Source organism: Cydia splendana, chromosome 6 (genome assembly GCF_910591565.1).
Source record: "Cydia splendana chromosome 6, ilCydSple1.2, whole genome shotgun sequence".
Lineage (NCBI taxonomy): Eukaryota > Metazoa > Arthropoda > Insecta > Lepidoptera > Tortricidae > Cydia > Cydia splendana.
Genome location: NC_085965.1, coordinates 16,939,594 through 16,961,789, shown reverse-complemented (window position 1 = coordinate 16,961,789; position 22,196 = coordinate 16,939,594). Strand labels below are relative to the sequence as shown.

General features: G+C 36.4%; 2 protein-coding genes across 2 annotated transcripts in view; both read right to left on the bottom strand.

The window, feature by feature from the left end:
• LOC134791759 (uncharacterized) overlaps positions 1-22,196 on the bottom strand; it is a 259,461-nt gene that overhangs the window by 74,184 nt on the left and 163,081 nt on the right. The window lies entirely within an intron of this gene.
• Positions 12,827-20,706, bottom strand: LOC134791789 (uncharacterized). Its single transcript, XM_063762946.1, has 3 exons — positions 20,349-20,706; positions 17,418-17,525; positions 12,827-13,086 (listed from the first exon to the last, which is right to left on the bottom strand). Exons 1-3 carry the CDS (start codon positions 20,365-20,367, stop codon positions 12,941-12,943), a joined length of 273 nt encoding a protein of 90 aa, XP_063619016.1. The 5' UTR covers positions 20,368-20,706; the 3' UTR covers positions 12,827-12,940.

Genomic DNA, 22,196 nt, shown 5'->3' with positions numbered 1-22,196 from the left:
TATAGTAATCGTAATATATTATAAGGGAGTTTATATTTAAGTATGTTCATTTGGGAACGCAGAGACCGTAATTTGTCACATACATGTTCAATGTGAGGCTTCCAGTTGAGGTGTTTGTCGATGACAAGGCCCAGGTAGGTGTGTTGGTCCACCAGCTGGAGCGGCTCGCACGCGCACGCGCGCGGGTCGTGCCAGCAGGGGTGCGCATGAGCTATAACTATAGGGTTGACACTTTTTGCGTATGGGGAGCGTATGTGTAAAAGTTTTGTTTTGTTGGCATTTATAACTAAGCCTACGTCGTGAGCCCACTTACACAGAGTATCAAAATTGTATTGCATCATTTCCTGTGCCTCACTGATGTTTCTGCCGTATGTGACCAAGCACGTATCATCGGCAAATTGGTATACAGAGCCCTTTGTGAATAGGTTACACATGTCGTTGACGTACGTTAAATATTCGGTTGGACCTAAAATCGAACCTTGTGCCGTGCCTTTTTGTGTAGGTATGGGGTCACTATCTTGTCCATTGATGCGTACGACTGTATTTCGGTTTGTATGGTAGTCACGGAACCACTCCAGCAAAGGGCCCTGTATACCTACCGTTTTAAGCTTATAAAATAGCGTGTTATAATTTAAAACATCGAATGCTTTGCTGAAGTCAATGAAGACAACCAGCACCTGATTTCTGTTATTCAGTTGCTGGTTGACCTCATTGACAAATGTTGATAAAAGCTGGGAAGTATTTCGACCCTTTTGAAACCCATATTGTTTATCATTTATTATGTCGTTTTTAGAAAGGAAACTCGTTATCTCATCGCCGATATACCTCTCAACTATCTTATCAATGCATGGTAAAATCGTAATTGGTCTATAATTATTTACGTCATTGTACGCCCCTTTCTTATGAATGGGCCTAACTATACCTATTTTTAATTGATCGGGGTATGAGGACGTGGAAATGCATGCGTTAATTAGGTGTGTGATGACCGGCGTTATCTCTGTGCTAATACATAACAAATCTCTGACCCGTATGTTATCAATACCTGGGCTTTTTTTTTTATTCATATGATTTATAATTTTTAAGATTACATCATTTGTTGCTCTTTTTAGCCTCATAGATACAGTTGGTTGTTGGTGGGACGTCCCATGGGGTAATAATTTGATGTTACATGGCGAGCATATTTTTTTAACATTGTCTTCAAAACCGTACGCAAAAGTATTACAAATTGTTTGTGTATCGGACTTAAAGTGCTTATTAATTATGTCATCAACAGACCTACAAACCCTGCCGCAGATATTGTTTATTATTTGCCATACTCTTTTCTGATTACTAAAGTTATTAATAATATTTGTTTTTATGTGATTATTTCTAGTTTTTTGTATGTATTTATTTGTTAAGTTTCTATATTTATTATACCGGGTGTGGCCTGTAACACGAGCAAAGAATTAAATCATAGATTGTACTCCTCAAACCGTGACACTTTTGTTCAACAACTTTTAAAAATTATGAAGTATTTAGACTCCCTATTTTTCATACAAAATAAATATTATCTTCAATGGACGCCATCGCCACGCCATATCATTGTGATTGACGTTGCTTGTCACGTCTTAAACATAACAAAATTCGCAATACATTGCGTCTTAGAATAAACTTTAAAGTGTATTAAAAATCAAACCACAAGTTATTTTTAAAAGTCGCTGAACAAATGTTGATCAGTATGAGGAGTACAGCCTACAGTTTAATTTTTTGCTCGTGTTACAGGCCACACCCGGTATAATAATCTATTTACTTTATTTTGTTCATCTTGTTTACAAATCTTAAATAGTTCTAATTTTTTCCTACTCATGCTCATAACACGATTGTTAATCCACTTACATTCCTGTCGTTTTCCTGTTTTAATTTTATATTTGGTCATGCATTTATTATAGACTTCGCAGAAATTGTCCGTAATATACTTAAGAATGTCGCGTGGATAAACAAGATCTAAGGCAGGTTCCCAGTTTATTTTACGTAATTCACACTCTAACAACTTATTGTCTAACTTATTTATATATCTACAAACACAGTCTTTTATCTTGGAATCATGCACTAGAATAGAACCGGTTATGTAGTGGTCAGCGATAGCGTTATTTATCACAGCTGTATGCACTTCTCGATGGCTGGCCGCGCGCAAAAAAATATGGTCTATACACGATTTCGTTGTTAAATCACCTTTATTTTCAACACGTGTGTATTGCGTTATACCACAATCTAGTCCTGCCTCACTCATCGAATCTAGGTATTGGTTACGGATCGGGGTTCGTTCGCTTATATTAATGTTCATGTCACCTAAAAGTAAATAAGGTTTCTTACTTGGATAAAGTCCGATAATACGCGTGATTTCTTGAATATATGCGGATTTGGGTAGATTAGGCGGCCTGTACACAGCACATGAATCCTCATTTAATAAATAAGAAAGTAATTTCTGCGATTTTTTATTACTTTCATAGTTTTTGAGTTATAGCAGAATTTATCAAAAAGTACCCAAAAACCTAATGAATGAACATACAAACTAGTGAATGAACACCGCAAAATCCAGTGAATGAACATCATTTAGATATTTTTAATCAGCTTTAAAAAATCATTTTTAACACTATAAACGTTTCCAGCTCTATTTTAGTAGGTATAGCGAAAGCGTTCATATATTTTTATCCCCTCCATATTGATTTCAAATAGATTAGAATGTAATAAAATGATGGTTATTCACCAGAACCTATTACATATTATTAAGAAAAAGAGAATCAATCTTTAAAACAAGAAACAATCAGCATATTCTGATGAAAAAAATTAGGATTAGCAAATAATGCTTAAAATAATAAACTTGTCATTGCATTGTTCGTGGTTACATTGATCAAACATAGAATTAGTAGAAATCTTATAAATGAACACCCCAAATGTTGTATTGTTCATACATAGGCATGAAAAATCCAGTAAATGGACTATAGAAGTTTTGTTTGTTCCAATACTGGCTGAAAGAATCAGAATCATTTTCTATGCAGGATCACAAAAAACAAACTCAATACCAATTCGTTTACACATAAATTTAGAAAAAAAAAAAATCTAGACGACACCAGTAAATGAACACACCGTTCATTTACTGATTTCAGAACATTTGATAAGCCAGTATTGGAACTATAAAAAATAAAGACTTAATCACATAATACGTCGACAAAGTGTACATTTATAGAAGGTTTCTCTTAATCTAACCAAATAACCAAACTTTGTACAGGTAAACATTAAATAAGCACTTCATATGTTGCTCCAAACGTACACTGTTCTTATCTGGGATATAATTTTTGCATACAAAACTTCAAAACCAGAAATACGTAAACTTCAAACGCCAGTCACGTTCAAACTGGTCGAAAATAAATTTGGCAGGGGTTGAAATTGCATAGGAAATAGAGTAGTTAATAAGAAAAAAAAATACAACAAGTGGTAGAAATTGCCATATTTCTTATTTTAGACAAAAAACGTGATTTTGTTCATGCACTGGGGGGTGTTCATTCACTGGAGGGTTTACCCTAATATGAGAGCCAATTTCTCACTAAAATTTGTCTACGAGAATTAGCACTTAAAACATATCTGGCTAAACTCAATTTGGACGTTTACTTTAAGCGTAGTTTTAAAAGTCTAGCGCGCAGAGCTAATGTTAAGTGAACCTCGGACCTCGGAGCCTACTGCGACTAAGTGAGCGAGTCCTAACGACCACCCGACTCCACGCAAATCTACCAAGTTGTAATGGCCCAATCTTAATTATTACATTATAATAAGTTCGAACAGTTTGCTGTTGCTACGTTTCGGAATTTGTTTATTATTTAAACACGTCTGACTTAAATTTGAAAAGGCCTCATGCGATGAACAAGTTTCTTTAATTACTGACCGAATTAAATTAACCGTCATTTGTTTGCAACGCAAGTGTTTGATCCAATTAAATTTAGACGTTGCTTAGTACAAAATAAATTTTAGAAGATTAAAGTGAACTTATATATAAATGTTATGTTTTGGAAAATTTAAGTAAAATATTTAAATTCTGGTGATGGTAATGCTAATTGATGCGACATAATAAAGAGTAAAATTTCTTATAAGTGTCGTTTTATTATACATTACTTACTTTAGATACCCTTGGAGCTTGCCGAGGACAGAGATAAGTGGCGTAAACTGGTGTTCGATGGTCGCAAAATCCACGATGACGCTTGGTTTAAGACACTCGCAAGTAAGCGAGCCAAGCGTCATCAGCCCGACATCTGTTCGCCACGGGCACACTACACCTGCCTGTTTTGCGGTCGTGGTTGCCGCTCCCGTATTGGCTTATACAGCCATGAAAAACGTTGTCGCCCTGCCTGACACTGTTTGTATAGTCTGCAATAGACTGAAAGGCCTATGATGACTTTAGATATAGAAAAACGAAATGTATGGATGTTCCTTGCTATACATATATTTTATTATTTAGTGAATATTGGTGGTGAAACAAAAACATTAAGTATCTACCTAGTCTACCTACCCATTGCAATATACACATACACAGTTTATATATTTCTCGCGCTCGTTTTAAACACTGAGTTGGCAAGATTCGGCTTTATCTAAAGGTACCTATTACTACTAGCATTCTAATCCATGTCATAATCTACAATATAATAGATTGTTAGCTAAAACCTCTCACTTAGCTAACTATTATATTGTAGATTAAGCTAAGTCTGTCCGTGAACCTTGTAATTTTTATTTATAATAAACAGTTTAAAAATATATTTTTTTAAATTATATAGGAAGATATATATTATTATCTTGTACATATTTATTATTAGCTTTAGTTTTCCGCCAACTTGACGAGCCTAATAAGAAAATGTAGTTTGTCAAAAATACGCCTACGTCCATTCCGGATCGAGCTCCTTCAAGATGCATGGATACACACGTAGCAAAAATATTGTAAGTGGGTACTTAATGTGATTGTGTTGCACGACCACGGTTATGCACGTGCCTCGGTTACACCTCAGGGCTCGCCGTGCAAAAAGAAAAACGTTATGAAGTTTTTAGCAGGACCCAGGCAGGATGAAAGTTAGAGGAAAATACATATATTTGTTAGTAATTTGGAAAGCAACATTGCAAGGTTCATTTTATTGAGTTTGTTTTATTTTTAATTAAATTATAATATTGGCTTCAATTACCGCGATAGTTACTTATTAAATAAAACTATTGTAACTGATCATATCGCGTATTAATGTACGAGTATGTATAATACATCCCAAAAATGATTCGAAACGTCGGATTGTATTTAAAATGTAATACTATATGGCCGACTACGACGCCATTGTTATGGGACGACTTGGACGCATTCTACCCCAAATGGTGGGAAAATGCCGATGACAGGGTCGTGTGGAGAAAACGAGGGGAGGCCTTTGCCCAGCAGTGGGTCACCAAAGTAGGCTAAAAAAAAAAAACTATATGGCCGAAACTTTAATGTTAAAATACTTAAAATACTGCAAACATAGAAAACGGTAGTGCCTACGTCAATTCTTGGGATTAGTTGACAAGCGGACCCCAGGCTCCCATGAGCCGTGGCAAAATGCCGGGATAACGCGAAGAAGAAGAAGAAGACTATGCGGCTGAAACTTCAATGTTTAAATACTTATACTTGCAAACGTGCCTAAGTAAATTTTTAATTCGGAAACGGTAACGAGTTTTCCTGAATTAAAAACGCTGTTTTTTTAAGAACAATATTGCCAATGGAACCGGAAACGAGTCATGATTTGGTCGAACATACGGTAGTCCCAAGTTTGGAGAAGTTCCTCATAACACATCATAAAAGATTTGTGTTTGAAAAAAAATCTCAATATGCTTATTTATTACTAATAATTTGGTCATTTCTTGAATTCAATATTTAATGTATATATTTTATCGACAAATATGCGATATCCATATCATCTAAAACGGATATTGATATTATATGCACTAGAATAAATAGTTAACTACTTATTAGGTTAAACCAACTGTAATTTTCACATGCCTAACGGCCGAATGTATTAAGGTTCAGTATCTTAATTGTAACATCCCATGTACCATATGTTCTTGTAAATAAATGATAATTCAATTCAATTCCATACTTCGAAAAACTCCACCACTACTAATTTCACCAACTTTCTACATATTATTTTCATGATTCTTACAATACAGTATGTTTCTATCAAAATCAAAAGGCGCTGGCGGCTCAAGCATATGCATTAGACACATAAAACAAATGTCTTGCAAATTCGTCTGCCTAAACGCAAAAGCTTTGTGACTTACGAGACCGCAACTTGATGGACGAAGATGAATTGCCGACCGTGATTCAGATTTGCCCAACCCAAAATGAACTCTCAATTTGTCACTGTCCTAATGAATATCTCTTGATATCTTTGCTATGTCACATTATCAGACCAATATTCAAACCACTGGAGCAAATCTCTGACCGAATGGATTACGGCTTGACCGAAGCTTTGTTTGCCTTCAATTAGCAATCGAATACTTACACTAATCCTCAAGTAGAGCCAATCGACTGTAAACAAATACACAGGCCTATTCGGATTTCGAGATAATCACAAGATCTTGAGACGATTTAGAGATCGACTAGATCTACATTAGATATCGACTAGATGTAACTTGCATATCTAAGTCATAACTTGTCGAAATCGTTCAAGAGGACCTCCAGAACCGCGGAAACGTCAAATTTGACATATATATCTTACAAATATCTTTAAATTATCCATATCGTAACTTGTTGAAGTCTAGTAGAAATTTAATTCATTTTCCGAATCCAGCCGGTATACACTTCAATCGTCACATTCGTTACGATTTGTAACGTAGTTATAGGTACACTAACGTTTTATTTTAACGCATTTACTAAGTGTTACACATAGGTACCTACTTCAATGAGTCAATTTATCATGAATTTGCTTCATTACATGACTAAATTAATTTTCGGTTAGAAATCAAGTCATGTGGCACAATTTCATCTAAATTGGACAATTTCGCCGAATCGTCAAATTAGCGGCAGCGGAACGTTATGTTGATTGAACGTCACTTCACAGCTATATTTCGGTACCTATACCTACTTAGATTTCCATCGGTTTTATTGAAGAAAACCCGTAAGTGAGTAAACAAATTAATGTAGGTATATACGAGTATTTAACATATACCAGCTTTTTCAATAGAAAAAAGTGCGAAATCTGAAAAATTTCTACTGACGTAGTTGGATTGCCAGAGCATACCTATATTATATACTCAGTGTAGGTTTGGTAAACTCAGTCACCCTTTATAATAACCGGATTAGATTTCCGTAAGGACGAATTTACACCTAACCTAAAATTAAAAATTGAAGTCATATACGTGTAAAAATATACACCGAAATACATACACGGCCGGATATTTGGGTACGCAGAAAACGAAAATAATTTAAGCGGCACCGTGTCCCGCTTTCCAGTACCACCTGCCGCCACCATGTATGAAATTATTGAAATTTCCCAACAATCAAGCAGAAACCACGACAACATTCCCAGGCATGTAACAATCGCCAAGTATGTCGTCTCCGTGTCCACGAGTACCTCCACCGGACTGACCCAGTTCCGCTTTCCTGCGGGTTGCCGAAATGGGGTAGCTGCCGGAATTCAAGGTAATATAATTTCACACTTAAGCTATGGAAGCTTCTCAAAGCAAATTAAGCAAAGAAGCTTAGCAACTTAACATTTAAATACCTACTTAGAGAGTCAAAGAAATTATATACATTTTCAAAGTAAAACTCCCTGGGGGCCGATTTTTGAATTTCGACCGCTCGATTTCGTGTATTTCATTCAATAATATCTCCAGTACCCGGCATTTAAATTCTACTAATAGAATTGAAAACGAGTGGTCAATACCACTCGATTCCCAATTTCTATCGCTCGTATTTCAATAATTAGCATTTCACTGTTTTCCGCCGATTTTCGAGTGACGAAATCGAGCGCACGAATTTCAAAAATCGGCCCCCTGGGGTCGAAGCGTATTTTAATACAACCCGCTTCATATATAAATAAACTCAAATAATGATTGAATTTCAGAGCATAAAAGGAATGAAAACATCTTTTTATTCTACGTACCTACTTCTTAAATGCCTCAGGGGCCTATTTTAAATTTTAGCTAGTTATTAATTTCGTTCAGTAGTACCACTGTATATGTATTCTATGTAAATAAATGATTTCTTCTTAAAGAGAAATCACAGAATCCATGCTTCGTAGGCGCAGGATTACAGCGAGATTTTAAATGGAATATGTTCTTGTCTTGCGTCGGAAGCCTCATGAATAATCATTTATCATTTTATTCGCTATTATAAAACATATATTATTATCATGCAGGAATCTGATTTAGATAATTATTCTTCCCTCTAAATTAAAGATGCCACGAATATTCGGCAACTATTCGGTATTCGGCCTATTCGCGGCCTCTTTGCCGAAAATTCGGTATTCGGCCGAATACCGAATATCTGTTGCACCTACCTAAAAAGAAAAATTACACAAAAAATAACCAAAAACTAGGTATATTTCATATTTAAATTGTATTCTTGGAAAGTAGTCAAATACGAAGGCACGTTTTTGAGCATTTGTTGATTACAAAATGTTTTATTTTTATCATGAGTCTGATTTGATTGACTCTAACTACATTCATTAATTCTGTTCAACATAAAAATATATCTTATCAAACGTTGTGCTTTGTTGGCGAACAGTTTTTATAATAATCGTGACTCAAAATGTTCGCATGTCATGCCGAATATTCTGTATTCGGCGGAGAGAGGGGCCGAATATTCGGTATTCGGTATTCGGCCAAATTCACTATTCGGGGCATCTCTACTCTAAATTCAATTAGCCAAAGCTATCAAATTGGTAAGTTACCTGTTCAATAAACAAATGGTTGAGTTTGGATAATGACAAATCAGCAGCTTTGCAATCTCCATTGAAATGTTGCCCCCGCTTTAGACAGGGCGTCGCGTTCAGGAGGTACGGATCAAACACAAATCAACAATAGAGGCCCTTACAAGCTACCGGTCTGATCCCAATGTAATTTCAGCGATTATTAATGGTTTCAGACGTTCGGAGAAATGACGGTTGGAAAACAAATCGGGTACCTAGCTGTTAAGGACCATGATATATATGCCTCCGTTTGATCCGTATTGAATTGTACAGTCAGCAGCAGAAGTTGCTAAGCGCCTCGCCGGTGTTCAAAATTACTTATTCTCTTATTAGGGTCAAACAGATCACTGTGTTATGTCTTTCCTGTAGACATACACGAGAGTTAAGGGCTATAAAGGCTAATTTTCTTATTTAACCCTTATCCACATGAAAAGGTCCTCCTTTTATTTAGAGAACTATGATAAAATCATTGCTTACATGCCCACAAGCTGTTAACTATTGACCACAGGAGAGAAAAATGTACTGTTCGCGCGAACACACTAGTTTTCTCTCCTGTGGGCAATAGTTAACAGCTTGTGGGCATGTAAGTAATGATTTTATCATAGTTCTTTAAATAAAAGGAGGACCTTTTCACGTGGATAAGATTAAATAAGAAAATTAGCCTTTATAGCCCTTAACTCTCGTGTATGTCTACAGGAAAGACATAACACAGTGATCTGTTTGACCCATTAATAAAGATTTAGATTTAGATTTAGATTTATTTATTTCATAATATGAAATTACAATATAAATTATTTTACACTAATCTATACGAATACGAAAGTCACGTCAAGATCATTTTGAACACCTCACCCGCTTAGCAACTATTGCTGCTGACTGTACACTGATAAAGAAACCTAACATTATGTGTTTGAGAAGAATCATCTTGTAAGTGCAGTGTGAGAGGGGTCTCATGAGTTTCGTTATATTTTTTGTGTTTTAACACTATTAATGTCCCTGTTGATCTTTGTTTAGATGTTCATTGGGCCTAGCCAACATGTCAATCGTTTGCAGAAAACGCAACGAAACGCCAAGACAAACTTAAAATAAAGGCACGTATTTAACCGGTCAACTATTTAATCGAATTTGAGTAGTTTAAAAAAATAGAAATGGGTACTAAAATTAATAGATTGGCAACAAAAACAGAGCCTTAAAATATATCAATATGAGTTGTATTTTAATGCCGTTACAGCTTTTGTTTATTTATAGGCAGGTATCAAATATTTATTTGGCAACTGAATTATTATATTGGAGACCATTTATGATGCACATTTTAAAAAGAAAACGGCTATCTATTTAATCAAAAATGAAGTTCTTTTAAAATATTTTGTTTGGTCACTACACGGTCAACCTAACACGCTTTTCCTCGCTTCACTCGTCGTCGCACCTATCTTTTCACTCTTGCAGAACACCGTGATAACTATTGAAATTAGTAATTAAAAATTTAAAGACCTAACGGTATAATGGCCATTAGGTGTTTCATGATAAGGAATTTCGATTATTGACCAATGAATTAGGAAATTTGTCAATTTAAAGTACTAGGTATGCATATATTTAAATTATTTAAACTGGAGTATTTAAAGCTTATGTATATAGGTATTTAAGGTATTCTGTATATGTACATATATAAACCACCAAATTTTATGATCGCTTTACAATATTAGTTGCCAACTTATTATTTTAGACGCCAGCCTATCAATTCAAGTTCCCTATGATTTTTTGGGTGGCTTGATTTTGCTGCCAGTTTTATAATAATATGATGCTTAAATTTGAGGCTAATATAAATTTATTGGCGCTAAAATATTAATGCACAGCCATATTATATTATTAATATGCCCAGTGAAAGTTCCTGTTTAATATTTTAGTTGCCCGAATAAGAATATATAGATAAAGAATAATAAGCCTAAAATAAATAATGTATGCAAAGAGAATTTGAAATAGAGGAATATTGTCAAAGTAAATTATTTAGTCAGTACAATTACTGCCATCTTTGGACACAAATGATTAAAACTTTTAGAACGCCATTTGACTTTAATCCTTATTTTTTCCAGTGATACTACTTTTATTAAATGTCAAAAAGTATCGCCATCTACTCGAGAGTACGTCAAAGGTATGTCGCCATCGCTCGAAGATGGCACCATACCTATAACCTTTGGCCTATCCTGAAAAAATAAGGATCAAAGTCAAATGGCGTTCTAAAAGTTTCAATCATTTGTGCCGAAAGATGGCAGTAAATGTAATGACTGCATAATTTACTTTGACAATGTTCCTCTAGTCTAAATTCTCTTTGATGTATGGAAATTATAGCGTTTTTTTCGTTTACTGCAAACGATTTTATCATCTTGGTTAGGTGTTAGGTGTTACTAAGATATGCTACAAAAATAATAATAACCATGTACATTGTATTTTCCAACGTTTATTTCTTTCTAGAAAATCAATACATACACGAATAATACATTGGTCATTATATACCTACCTTATTTCAAGTTACCTTGTTATATTTTACATTCGTTTCGCTTAGGGCTATAAATAAATATTTCAATAAGTATACCTATGTCAGATACTTATCTTGAAGGTAAATTTGGACAATATCAGTATATAGTACAATAAAAGGGTTAGAGAGAAAGCGTAAGCTCACTGTGTAAGCTTACGGATTTAAAGTACCTATTTAATTAAACAATAATTATATTTAACACTTAAAATCATTATTAAGAGTAACTTCGATTAAAATGTTTACTATTGAAGTATAAAAGGTAAATATTTCTGTTGGTATTCATTAAACTGGTTTGTTTAACGAGTTGATTCCTCGACAACAACGAACAATTCACTGCTTTAAACTTTCAAGTTTCAAGACACTATAGAGCAGACTTTAGATTTAGGTATAAACTGTTTCTTGAACTTATTGTTATTAAATTCAACAACAAATGCGACTAGCAATAACGAAGACCAATAAGTAGTCACCCCACAGTATTGCTTCAAATATTAAATTTCAGTGTACATATTTGATGTGATGGTGGTTATGTGGTAACGAAATTTTTTTTTGTTTAGTTTCTCACTTACTACCAATTATATGACGCTGACTGTACCTAGTTTCTGCTTATAAAGAGCTCAGAGTTTGATTACCGAAAAAGTATAAAACTTTGCCCTTTTTAAACATAACTTTGCCCTTAAATATAACTTTGCCCACAGCGTCACTAGTTATATATGGTAAGCTTCTTATAAAAAACTAAAAACTTTATTCTTATTGTTGACCTGGTTTGGGTGCCCATGCAAAACCTACTAAAATGGTGGCGAATACGTTGTGACCGTAATAACCTTTTATGGTTTTCGTTCACGCCACCGATTACCCGTTTCAACAGCATTTAGTCGAGTACTAATCTCTATCACAGTACAATCCAATCTTTAAAATCCATATTGTGATCACGTCTAACATTTACTACTACTTTTACTAATTTAACGTTATAAATATTTACACGCCTTTCGATTTTCAACTAATCGAATAGCTCCGGGGCGCCATTTAACATTTCTTTGACAACTCATGACATTGCAAGTCTTGTGACATACACAATAGTGACGCAATTTGCCGTAACCGGAACTATCATAAAAACGAGTCGAATTAGCCCCCTGTTTGATTTACGGTTCCTAACCGTTCATCTAAATCTACACGTAGGTACATAGACACATCATCAAAAATAAATTATCTATGACTCTTCGACACGTAAAACTACGTTTACACATTATAATCACGCATTGATGTATACTTCGTCATCCTTTATGGGGTAATCCTTAGGCGGTAGTTTAAAGCTGTCCCTAAGATAGGAGAAGCGGTGGAAGTTGTAGTAGTACTCTTTTCCGTCAGGGGAGTACTGGGGGTAGAGGGTGTAGTGGGGGAAGTCGAGGTCGACGAGGGAGTTCGAGAGCGCATGGCGCGTGAACTCCTGCTTGTATCGTCATGACTGCTCGCGATGCGCGCGCCGCTTAGAGCACTTCTCGCAGAGAATGTAGCAGAGAGCGACGAAAATGAGCACGGCTATCGCTATCGCCATGATTATGCTGACCCAGATGATTCCCTCGTTGATGCCACTTGTTGATTTACCTGAACAAAAATTATTAAGGTCACCATCATAGCTCTTAATATATATTGACGGGGAGGGACCAGCGTTATCAAACTGTCAACACAACGAATCCTCATTTACACTTGCCTAGGTGAAAAATTGGCTATCCAAACTTTACCAATATATTGCCATCCGTAATAGTATTTTTTTATACTTATTGTTTTATTTTAATTATACACGCGATTCAATACATACCTTATTATTTTATTTCACACCTCAAACGGTACTACTACGATGTTTTATATTTGTCGGCCTTCGAGTCTATTACGTATAGTCATACAAGCAGTGTCAGGTAGGCAGACAACGTTTTTCCTCTCCACGGACACTGCATCGCCTGGGACACAAACGAAGAGACACAGGATTGCCCAAGACCTGTGGCTCTCTCTCGGCCTTACCGACTTACTAGATCCGCGGGAAAGACAGGTCAATACGCGCGGAGTCGGATCGGCTGCAGGTGCATAACGGCTGTCACCGAGCCGGGTTTGTTTTAAGATTTCCTTCTCTGTTGCTATCTCTTCCGTTAAACAGCAGGAGGACCACGTGCAGGCTTATCTTATCTGTTTTATATTATACTTATTGTAATTATTGCTCGTAAAAGTCCCGCCGTTGAATTTGTAAACGCGTGCGAAGCTTATGAACTTAGAGACGTGTTTTTTCCCGCTAGGTTAAATAAGTGTACATTAAATAATATCGCAATAGGATTTATTAATGTACCTCGGTTCATGAATTCGACCTACGGAAGTATTTTGTAATTATATAGCTACACAGAGGGTACCTACCAAAAATAAATTACAAAAGCGGATCACAAAAAAAAAGGTTCATGATGAAATTCATGCGTATTTCTGAAACGAATAGAGCTAAATGGGAACCGCATTCATTATTTAGAATCAATTCGAATATAAAGAAGGTTTGATGGCTCACAGACGCGAGAAAAGTGCTTTTTCATTAGCTTCTGTGTGCTTCAACACACTCCAGAGTCGAGTACTTTACGAGGTAAGCGTGCGTCCTATGACTTCCACATATGTAATCATAATCATCAGAAGGTACTGTAATAAACCAAAAAGCTTTTAGGGCATTAAAATACAAATATACAACTTACACCATGATAATTAGAAAAGTTAACTCCCAACTTAAAATTAAATTAGAGATCCAAAATGAGAATTATCCTTTTTTGATGTAGTAGACCCTGTTCATAATTTTTTTTTTGTTGTAAAACTTTTTGCAAACCCCAAACTGGGAAACTTTGTTTGCAGAAATTTTTGGAGTAAAAATGGCCTCGTTCTAAACTCGTTAGCATCTGATGTTCTATGTTAGAAGTAGGTAAGTTTGAGTTTTTAAAGGACAAACATGGATATGTTAATACGTTTTTAAAAAAGGTTGAATTATTGGTGTTATTGTGGAATTCAATAACACCTTTATTATCATTCTGGCAACTAATGGCCTACGTCTATACGTAGGTACCTATTTATGGACCTATACCTACCTTAAACGGCTTAATCCTATCACGCGTATTACACAATATTCCTACTAATATATTCATCATCATTTCAGCCTATATTATATACGTCCCACTGCTGGGCACAGGCCTCCTCTCATGCGCGAGAGGGCTTGGGCTATAGTCCCCACGCTAGCCCAATGCGGATTGGGGACTTCATATACACCTTTGAATTTCTTCGCAGATGTATGCAGGTTTCCTCACGATGTTTTCCTTCACCGAAAAGCTAGTGGTAAATATCAAATGATATTTCGTACATAAGTTCCGAAAAACTCATTGGTACGAGCCAGGATTTGAACCCGCGACCTCCGGATTGAAAGTCGGACGTCATATCCACTCGGCCACCACCGCACTAATATATATGGGAAAGTAACTCGGTCTGTCTGTTAACTCTTCATGCATAAACCGCAGCTGAACCTATTTAAATGAAATTTGGCATGAAGATAGTTTGAGTCCTAAGGAAGGATATTGGATAAGTTTTACCACGGAAATTACAATTCTACGCAGACGTAACTAGTCTCAAGCAAAGGTTAGGATAAAATAAAATTTTACCAGATTGGCTGCAATGTGTTACTTAACTCGCTTTTCGATAAACGCTTAGAGTAATATTTGACAAATAATTATTCACTTAAAGTTTTATTTCAAGTATGAATTGTGGCATAATGGGCTATAATGGCCATTAATGGCTTCATTTCAAAGTAGGTAAATTTGCAGTCTCATTTAATTAGGTATTTTTCGGATTGTTTTAGCGAAATTAATATATTTTTTCGAATTTAAAAAACCTTATAACTAATAACGAGACACCTCTTAGCCAAGACGTCACTATATTAGCTTTGAAATCCGACACTTGAAGCTTCAAGCGATCATTCTTTATTATTGCTCCGGTGTCCGGTGTCACGGGTCTCTCCGTTTGACACTCAATTAATGGCTCGTGTCTCGTAGACTTTCTTATTACTAGTTACTTATTACTTACTTGCTCATTTTTAAGGACTGCCTTGCGCCTACTCTACCTAGCTACAGTACCTACATACGTATACTTACATACGTAAACTAATATTAATGGTACATACAAACAGCAACACTTAACTGTCCATCGGTGGACCTTATGCTATTTGTAATAAGGTTTACGAACTGTCAGTGTGAGCGATGGTACCTGAAATCGGCGAAATATCATTACGTTTCACTAGTGTTTATAAATATCGTGAATGTATACATAGTTACATGGTCTTCTTTTAACAATTATGCGTTGAGGAAAATGTAAAACATAATGTATAGGTAAATGTTTTAGTATTTTTGAATGTTTGTTTTAATAAGGATTATATCATTTGTTCTGCGTATAAAGTCCGAATCCCTATTTTAATTACGCACAGTAAGTATTTATTAGGGTTCCGTACCCAAACGGGTAAAAACGGGACCCTATTATCACTAAGACCCCACTGTCCGTCTGTCTGTCTGTCACCAGGCTGTATTTCATGAACCGTGATAGCTATACAGTTGAAATTTTCACAGATGATGTATTTCTGTTGCCGCTATAACAACAAATACTAAAAACATAATAAAATAAATATTTAAGTGGGGCTCCCATACAACTGATACAACAAACGTGTTTTTTTTGCCGTTTTTGCGTAATGGTACGGAGCCCTTGCCCGACTCGCACTTGGCCGGTTTACATTCTATGTAGTAGGGTTGAATTTTCCAATAAATTTTCCAAAAAAATTCCAAATAAATGACATAAATAAAATAAATACAGCAGCGGCGTCGCTCCAAGACTGCTTCATTTAGTTTGCTAATTAAATGACTGTTACCCTGCGTATCATTTGCATAGGCACGCCTAAGTAAATGTTATAGTTAAAGCTTAAACCAGTGAGTTACACAAGGGAGAGTAAGAGTTTGTGTTCTCGGGTTTCCTTCGCTTATCTTCTGTTAATATTAAGGAATATAATAAGAAGAGGTTGCTTTATGACTTTATGAGATAACTACCCATATAAATACTTGAATATTTTTTTAAAGTTATCCCGTCTCAAAACTGTGACGATTTTTTAGATAAAGAATCAATTACTCCTAATTATCTCCTAAGTTCTATACTGCCTTTTATATGTTAAATACCTACGTAATCAAAATTTTGTCCTAGCCGAAGATTCTAAATTAAAATAGTTTTCATCGTGTGAAGCCGTAGGTAAATGAAGTTTGCGCTGAAACAAAACTCACGTCAGCTGCACGCTTTGCAAAACGCTCTTCCGTTGTCCCACATTATGCTGCCGGAGACAGAGGCCAAGAGTTTCTTTGTCATCGAAATCGCACAATGTAAGTCGTACTTGAGTAATCTGAGTATGTGCTGCGCTTCATGTTCTGGGAAAATGCATCTAAAAAATAATTTGGAAAGTGGATTCATGCCGGGTATAAATACGTGCCGACACGCCGGCGCTGCTCGCCACCACCAACGCCACCACTTTTGTCCGAGCAGGCTGGACCACTTACCGCTGCTCTTGTTGGAGTAGCCGCCGACCTTGCCGGCCACGCGTGCCGACACGCTGGTGCTGCTCGCCACCACCAACGCCACCACTTTTGTCCGAGCAGGCGGGACCGCTTACCGCTGCTCTTGTTGGAGTAGCCGCCGACCTTGCCGGCCATGCGTGCCGACACGCCGGCGCTGCTCGCCACCACCAACACCACCACTTTTGTCCGAGCAGGCTGGACCACTTACCGCTGCTCTTGTTGGAGTAGCCGCCGACCTTGCCGGCCACGCGTGCCGACACGCCGGTGCTGCTCGCCACCACCAACACCACCACTTTTGTCCGAGCAGGCTGGACCACTTACCGCTGCTCTTGTTGGAGTAGCCGCCGACCTTGCCGGCCACGCGTGCCGACACGCCGGCGCTGCTCGCCACCACCAATACCACCACTCCTGTCCGCGCGCTCGCGCCGCCTGCGAATAAGCAGAATATGGTGAGCTGACAGTTATTTATATCGAGCGTACTAAATATATAGCATAGCGCAAACAGATAAAAGCTGACAGGATTTACGACGCTAAATATTACTGTAATTTTATATTTAAACATATTTTTTAAACGTAAACAAGCAACAAAAATATACGATTGGATTACTAGTTAAAATAGTTATATTCATTTACGTTGTGTTAAAGCAACTGTTTAAAACTCAGTATTTACACATGGCTGGCGAAATAACGTCACACAGCAAATGAACATGATAATAAGTTGTTTAAAACAGTTGATTTGTTTGATTAAGAAAATATACGTTTTAAAAACTGTTTTCCATTGTTTCATGCATTACCACAAATTACCCCGCCGCGTCTGTCTGTGTGTATGTATGTTCGCGGTAAACTTCAAAACTACTGAACGGATTTTCATGCGGTTTTCACCTAAGGTTAATTTGGCTAATTCCGTCATAGGGGCTAGCCTTTTCTCGAACAACGAACAAAATTGTTAATTTCATCGACAAAGCAGCGATTGCTTAGTTTCAGAAATAAAAAGCTAATGGTTATTTTTCCTACGATTGAAAATCGAAGAAATATACGCTCGTGGAGGGAATAGTCACTATGACGGAATTAGCCACATTGACCTTATCAATAGAGTGATTCTTGAAGAAGGTTTAGGTGTATAATTTGTTCAGGTTTTGTTTAACCCGTGCGAAGCCGGGGCGGGTCAGTAGTTTTAATATAAAAACACGATACAAACTAAAAAATAATAAAATTCTATCTCAAACAGTTTTCTTACACATCACGAGCTCGAAACCTAATCTTAATGCAAACTTGGTAGATTATTATGAAATGAAATGAAAATAATTTATTTGAAATAACACAATCTTAAAATTAATAGATGACAAGCATGTGATATAGTTATGCAATTGGTTGTCCCAAAGAGGATACCACTCAGCATATGTGTGAATTATGAGGCAAAAGGTTCATATCTAAATATTTACTTTCCAAGGTTCATTTGTAGCTCAAGATTATAGATACCTATATCAAAAACCAGTACCAAAGTGGATTTGACTGACATTACGAAAGTCTAGAGCTACTATAGGATTCATTGTTTTGAAAGGGATCTAAATCCATAGTGGGTTGGTTAGGAATTGTTAATGTTGTAATGATAAAGTCTTACCCCTTAATTTAACCAAATCAGGCCCGTAAAGTTTTATGAATAAGGGGGTTAATGTGCTAAATCAATTATGCTGTTCTCTACTTCTCTAATTACTGGACGAAATTCTGAGTTGGACCGAAAGTCGGTATATTTAACTGCCAGTGCCAGAACATGCAAATCCAAATTGTGGTTGATCGCAACTCACATACACCATTACTTCAGAAGGCTTATTTAAATTTAAAAAATATGATGTTGAAGTCAGAGCCTCTCTGTAGCACTTATAAATAGGTGCAAGAGGAATGCAAAGAGATGATTATTTAAAATGCGCTTCCAGTTTCGAAGTTTCTCGCGGATGAAGTTAACTGAAACCTCACTGAAACCGTTATGTCCTTGTTTGGAACAGCTTAATGTCAGACCGCCGCCGCCGACGTTTGTATAAAAATATTGTTTTTGTTTACAAGCCTGCAGGTTAAGGCTATTCGGCTTCTTAACGATCAAAGTTCATTAATAAAATATGGATATCAAACGTTAGCAAATTTGAACTTTCAGCCATAAATAAAAGTTTGGCAGTTAATTCAAATGAAGCACTATAGATATACAAGTACGTGTGAAACGTGTGATACACACACACACAGACACACACACACACACATTGTCAATGCGCATTAGTGGAAAAGTAATAGAAATTGTTATTCTAATTCTCTGAATCATCTGAATAAATTCTGGATTAGTCACCTTCTTTATAATCCGGATGTGGACACAAGCTCTCCTATAAGTTACCTAATCTAATTTGCAGCGAACCATTCCTTGGTATAAGGAAAACAAATAACCGTTTTACCTTCAACGAATGTGAACTTCATCCAAATTAGAGGAGTTACAAAATCCGACCACGAAGCTAGAAAATTGAGCAACAAACAAAACTTCCAGAAGAGTTGTTGGGAAAGAAAGTTTAAAGAACTGTTTAGACGGAAAGTCAAACTTGTACGCAGTGTTTTGTTTGTTACATTTGTGCAATTTTTAGAGTGATGTTACTGTTACTTAGTCTAGCGTGTGACTTTGAATAATTTGAAGAAGAAAACTGATATATCTTGTATGTGAAGTTCCCAATTCGCATTTGTCTAGAGTGAGGATTCTTACCTAGATGATATAAAAATCATGTCATTTTGTTTAATTTGCGCGTGAATTTTGCTCGTAATTGTTTGTGCATACCTACCTAAATTGGCACAGGCGAAACGCATGGGCGAATGATAACAATGACATCATTGTAACATCAAAATGTAGGTTCTAATTGGCCTCCTGATTCGTTCTATTCTGTACTGCTCGAATACACAAGAGCGATATTAGATTAGAGAGATCCATAATCGACGAACGAATGACCGATGAAGTTGGCGGTAGGTCAACTCCTTTATAAGTACCTACAGTAAAAAGAGCCCGGTGTCAACCAGCGGGACGTATTAGGCTGGCTAGGCTTCTAATAGGCAGTTTTGTGACTGTGACTATCTATCCATTACCTTGTTCATCTCGTGTCTACTCACCAATCTACTGTCCGGTTAACATAGAGCTATTTTATGTGACATCAATTTATGTAGGGGTATCTTGCAATATTTAAAAGAAGTCAAATCAACAAAGTCATTCGGTTTACAAACACTTACTTATAACGATTCTCATCATGGATATGTTGTCTTTTCGTTCGCTTAAATTCTCCGATCAAGCAGTTCTTCAGACACTCCAAAATGTTCTCTTCTTATGAAGATTCATTTTATGGATCCCCATTTCTGTAAAAAAACATTTATCAAATTCATCATTTACATATAAAATGATGTGATGAGAATCTGCCAGAAAAATGTAACGTTATATTGTGTGCGCGATAATTCTTTCATATGGAATGAAATTGATACCCGGAAAAATATACATTTCCGGAAGGGTGTATTTTTCAGCAGCCCTGTTATTTCATGGCTTATCGAAAACATTGCCTAAGAAGAACCAGTTAGTCTGGAGGTCCTTGACATGCATATATATAAAGGGAAAAAATAATTCGGAATTTCTTGATAAAATGACGTTTTTGACATTTTCTGCAGTAATGCAGTTGACTGCAGCAGTATAGTAGCGCGACAATACTGCCGAATATGGCCGCAGTCGGCAGGAATGTCACGCTGCAATATTGCATCAGTAATGCTGGTGCAGTCTGAATTCGAACGTCACCTTTACGATTCAGTCACTTCATCGAGTCAAATCGGGCCCTTAGGCGATAGTGCGGTAAGCGACAACAATAGCAGCCTTGTCCGCGATACTCAAGCTACAGTACCGGGGCTCCGCCATAAATTACGCAGTTACGGCCCAAATCTCATATTTTTTCGGTTGAAAGAGCACGTGTCCTCAGCTCGCGCTTTACCAGATTTTTTGCTCAACATGGAACGTGTTAGGAATATTAGGTATTATGGGTTCTATCTAAGGTTTTGGCAGAATTACTTAGGCGTTATCTTAGATAAAATATGAGCATAAAAGTATTCTCTATTGGGATAAAGTGCGACCTGAAAATGTTGCTTGTGTATGAACTATTCATCACTGAAATGTATGGGACGTTTCAGATGTTTTAGAGTAGGAGGTTTATTCTGAATTTAATAACAGGTTATGAATTGATCTGGATTTATTGTAGATATGATCTGTCAGTGTCAAAAGTGACATTTCTTCAAACAGAAACGTGCAATGCAATTCTACGGGAGGATATATTTACTTGCCTCTGTCCGCGTAGCACTTATATAATGACGATATTTGTTTGATTGATTTTATCCACGAGCCTAGCACGACATAATACATAACTTACACATTTTTTACCTAACTGTAGGTAGGTACATTATATTTAAATTTTAATCTAACCAATGTTACCACGTTCTAAGGTCTATAAACTAAATTTTAATACGAGAAATTTGGAATCCCTGAGAGAATTCGTTTCCAGACGAAAGACGTGTACTTAGGTACTAAACAAATTTATAAAAGCACTTTTGTAAATATAGGTACTTAATGTAAAGAGCGAGCGACAATACGAACATAAAGTTACATATAATGTTTAAACACGCTTTGTTCATTGTGTTGCGAGTTTGCAACTGTCTCGTGCAAAATATTTACTCGTCGGAAATGTGATTTTTTTGCTTTATTTGCGGGTTTCGCTCGTACCCCTTTCATTACGTGTTCGTTTTGTTAGAAAGAGAATTATGGTGTTGTTTGTATCTACCCGTATTATTCCATAGGTATATAGTCAGTTGTTTGTAGTTGTGTAAAGTAAACCGAACAAACAAGAATCCGATCCAGCCAATTGGAAACAGAGGCATTTTTCACTTGAATGTAGCGAATAATCAAACAAATGGAAAGCATTTACTAAAAGGAAGTACGGACGAACAGACGCCATTGTTGATCTCTTAAGCTATAAAAACAGAATCAGGTAGAGATTGGTTTTATATCGGTGTTTCAGACACGCTTGTTTCCAACAACGTTTTGATTAT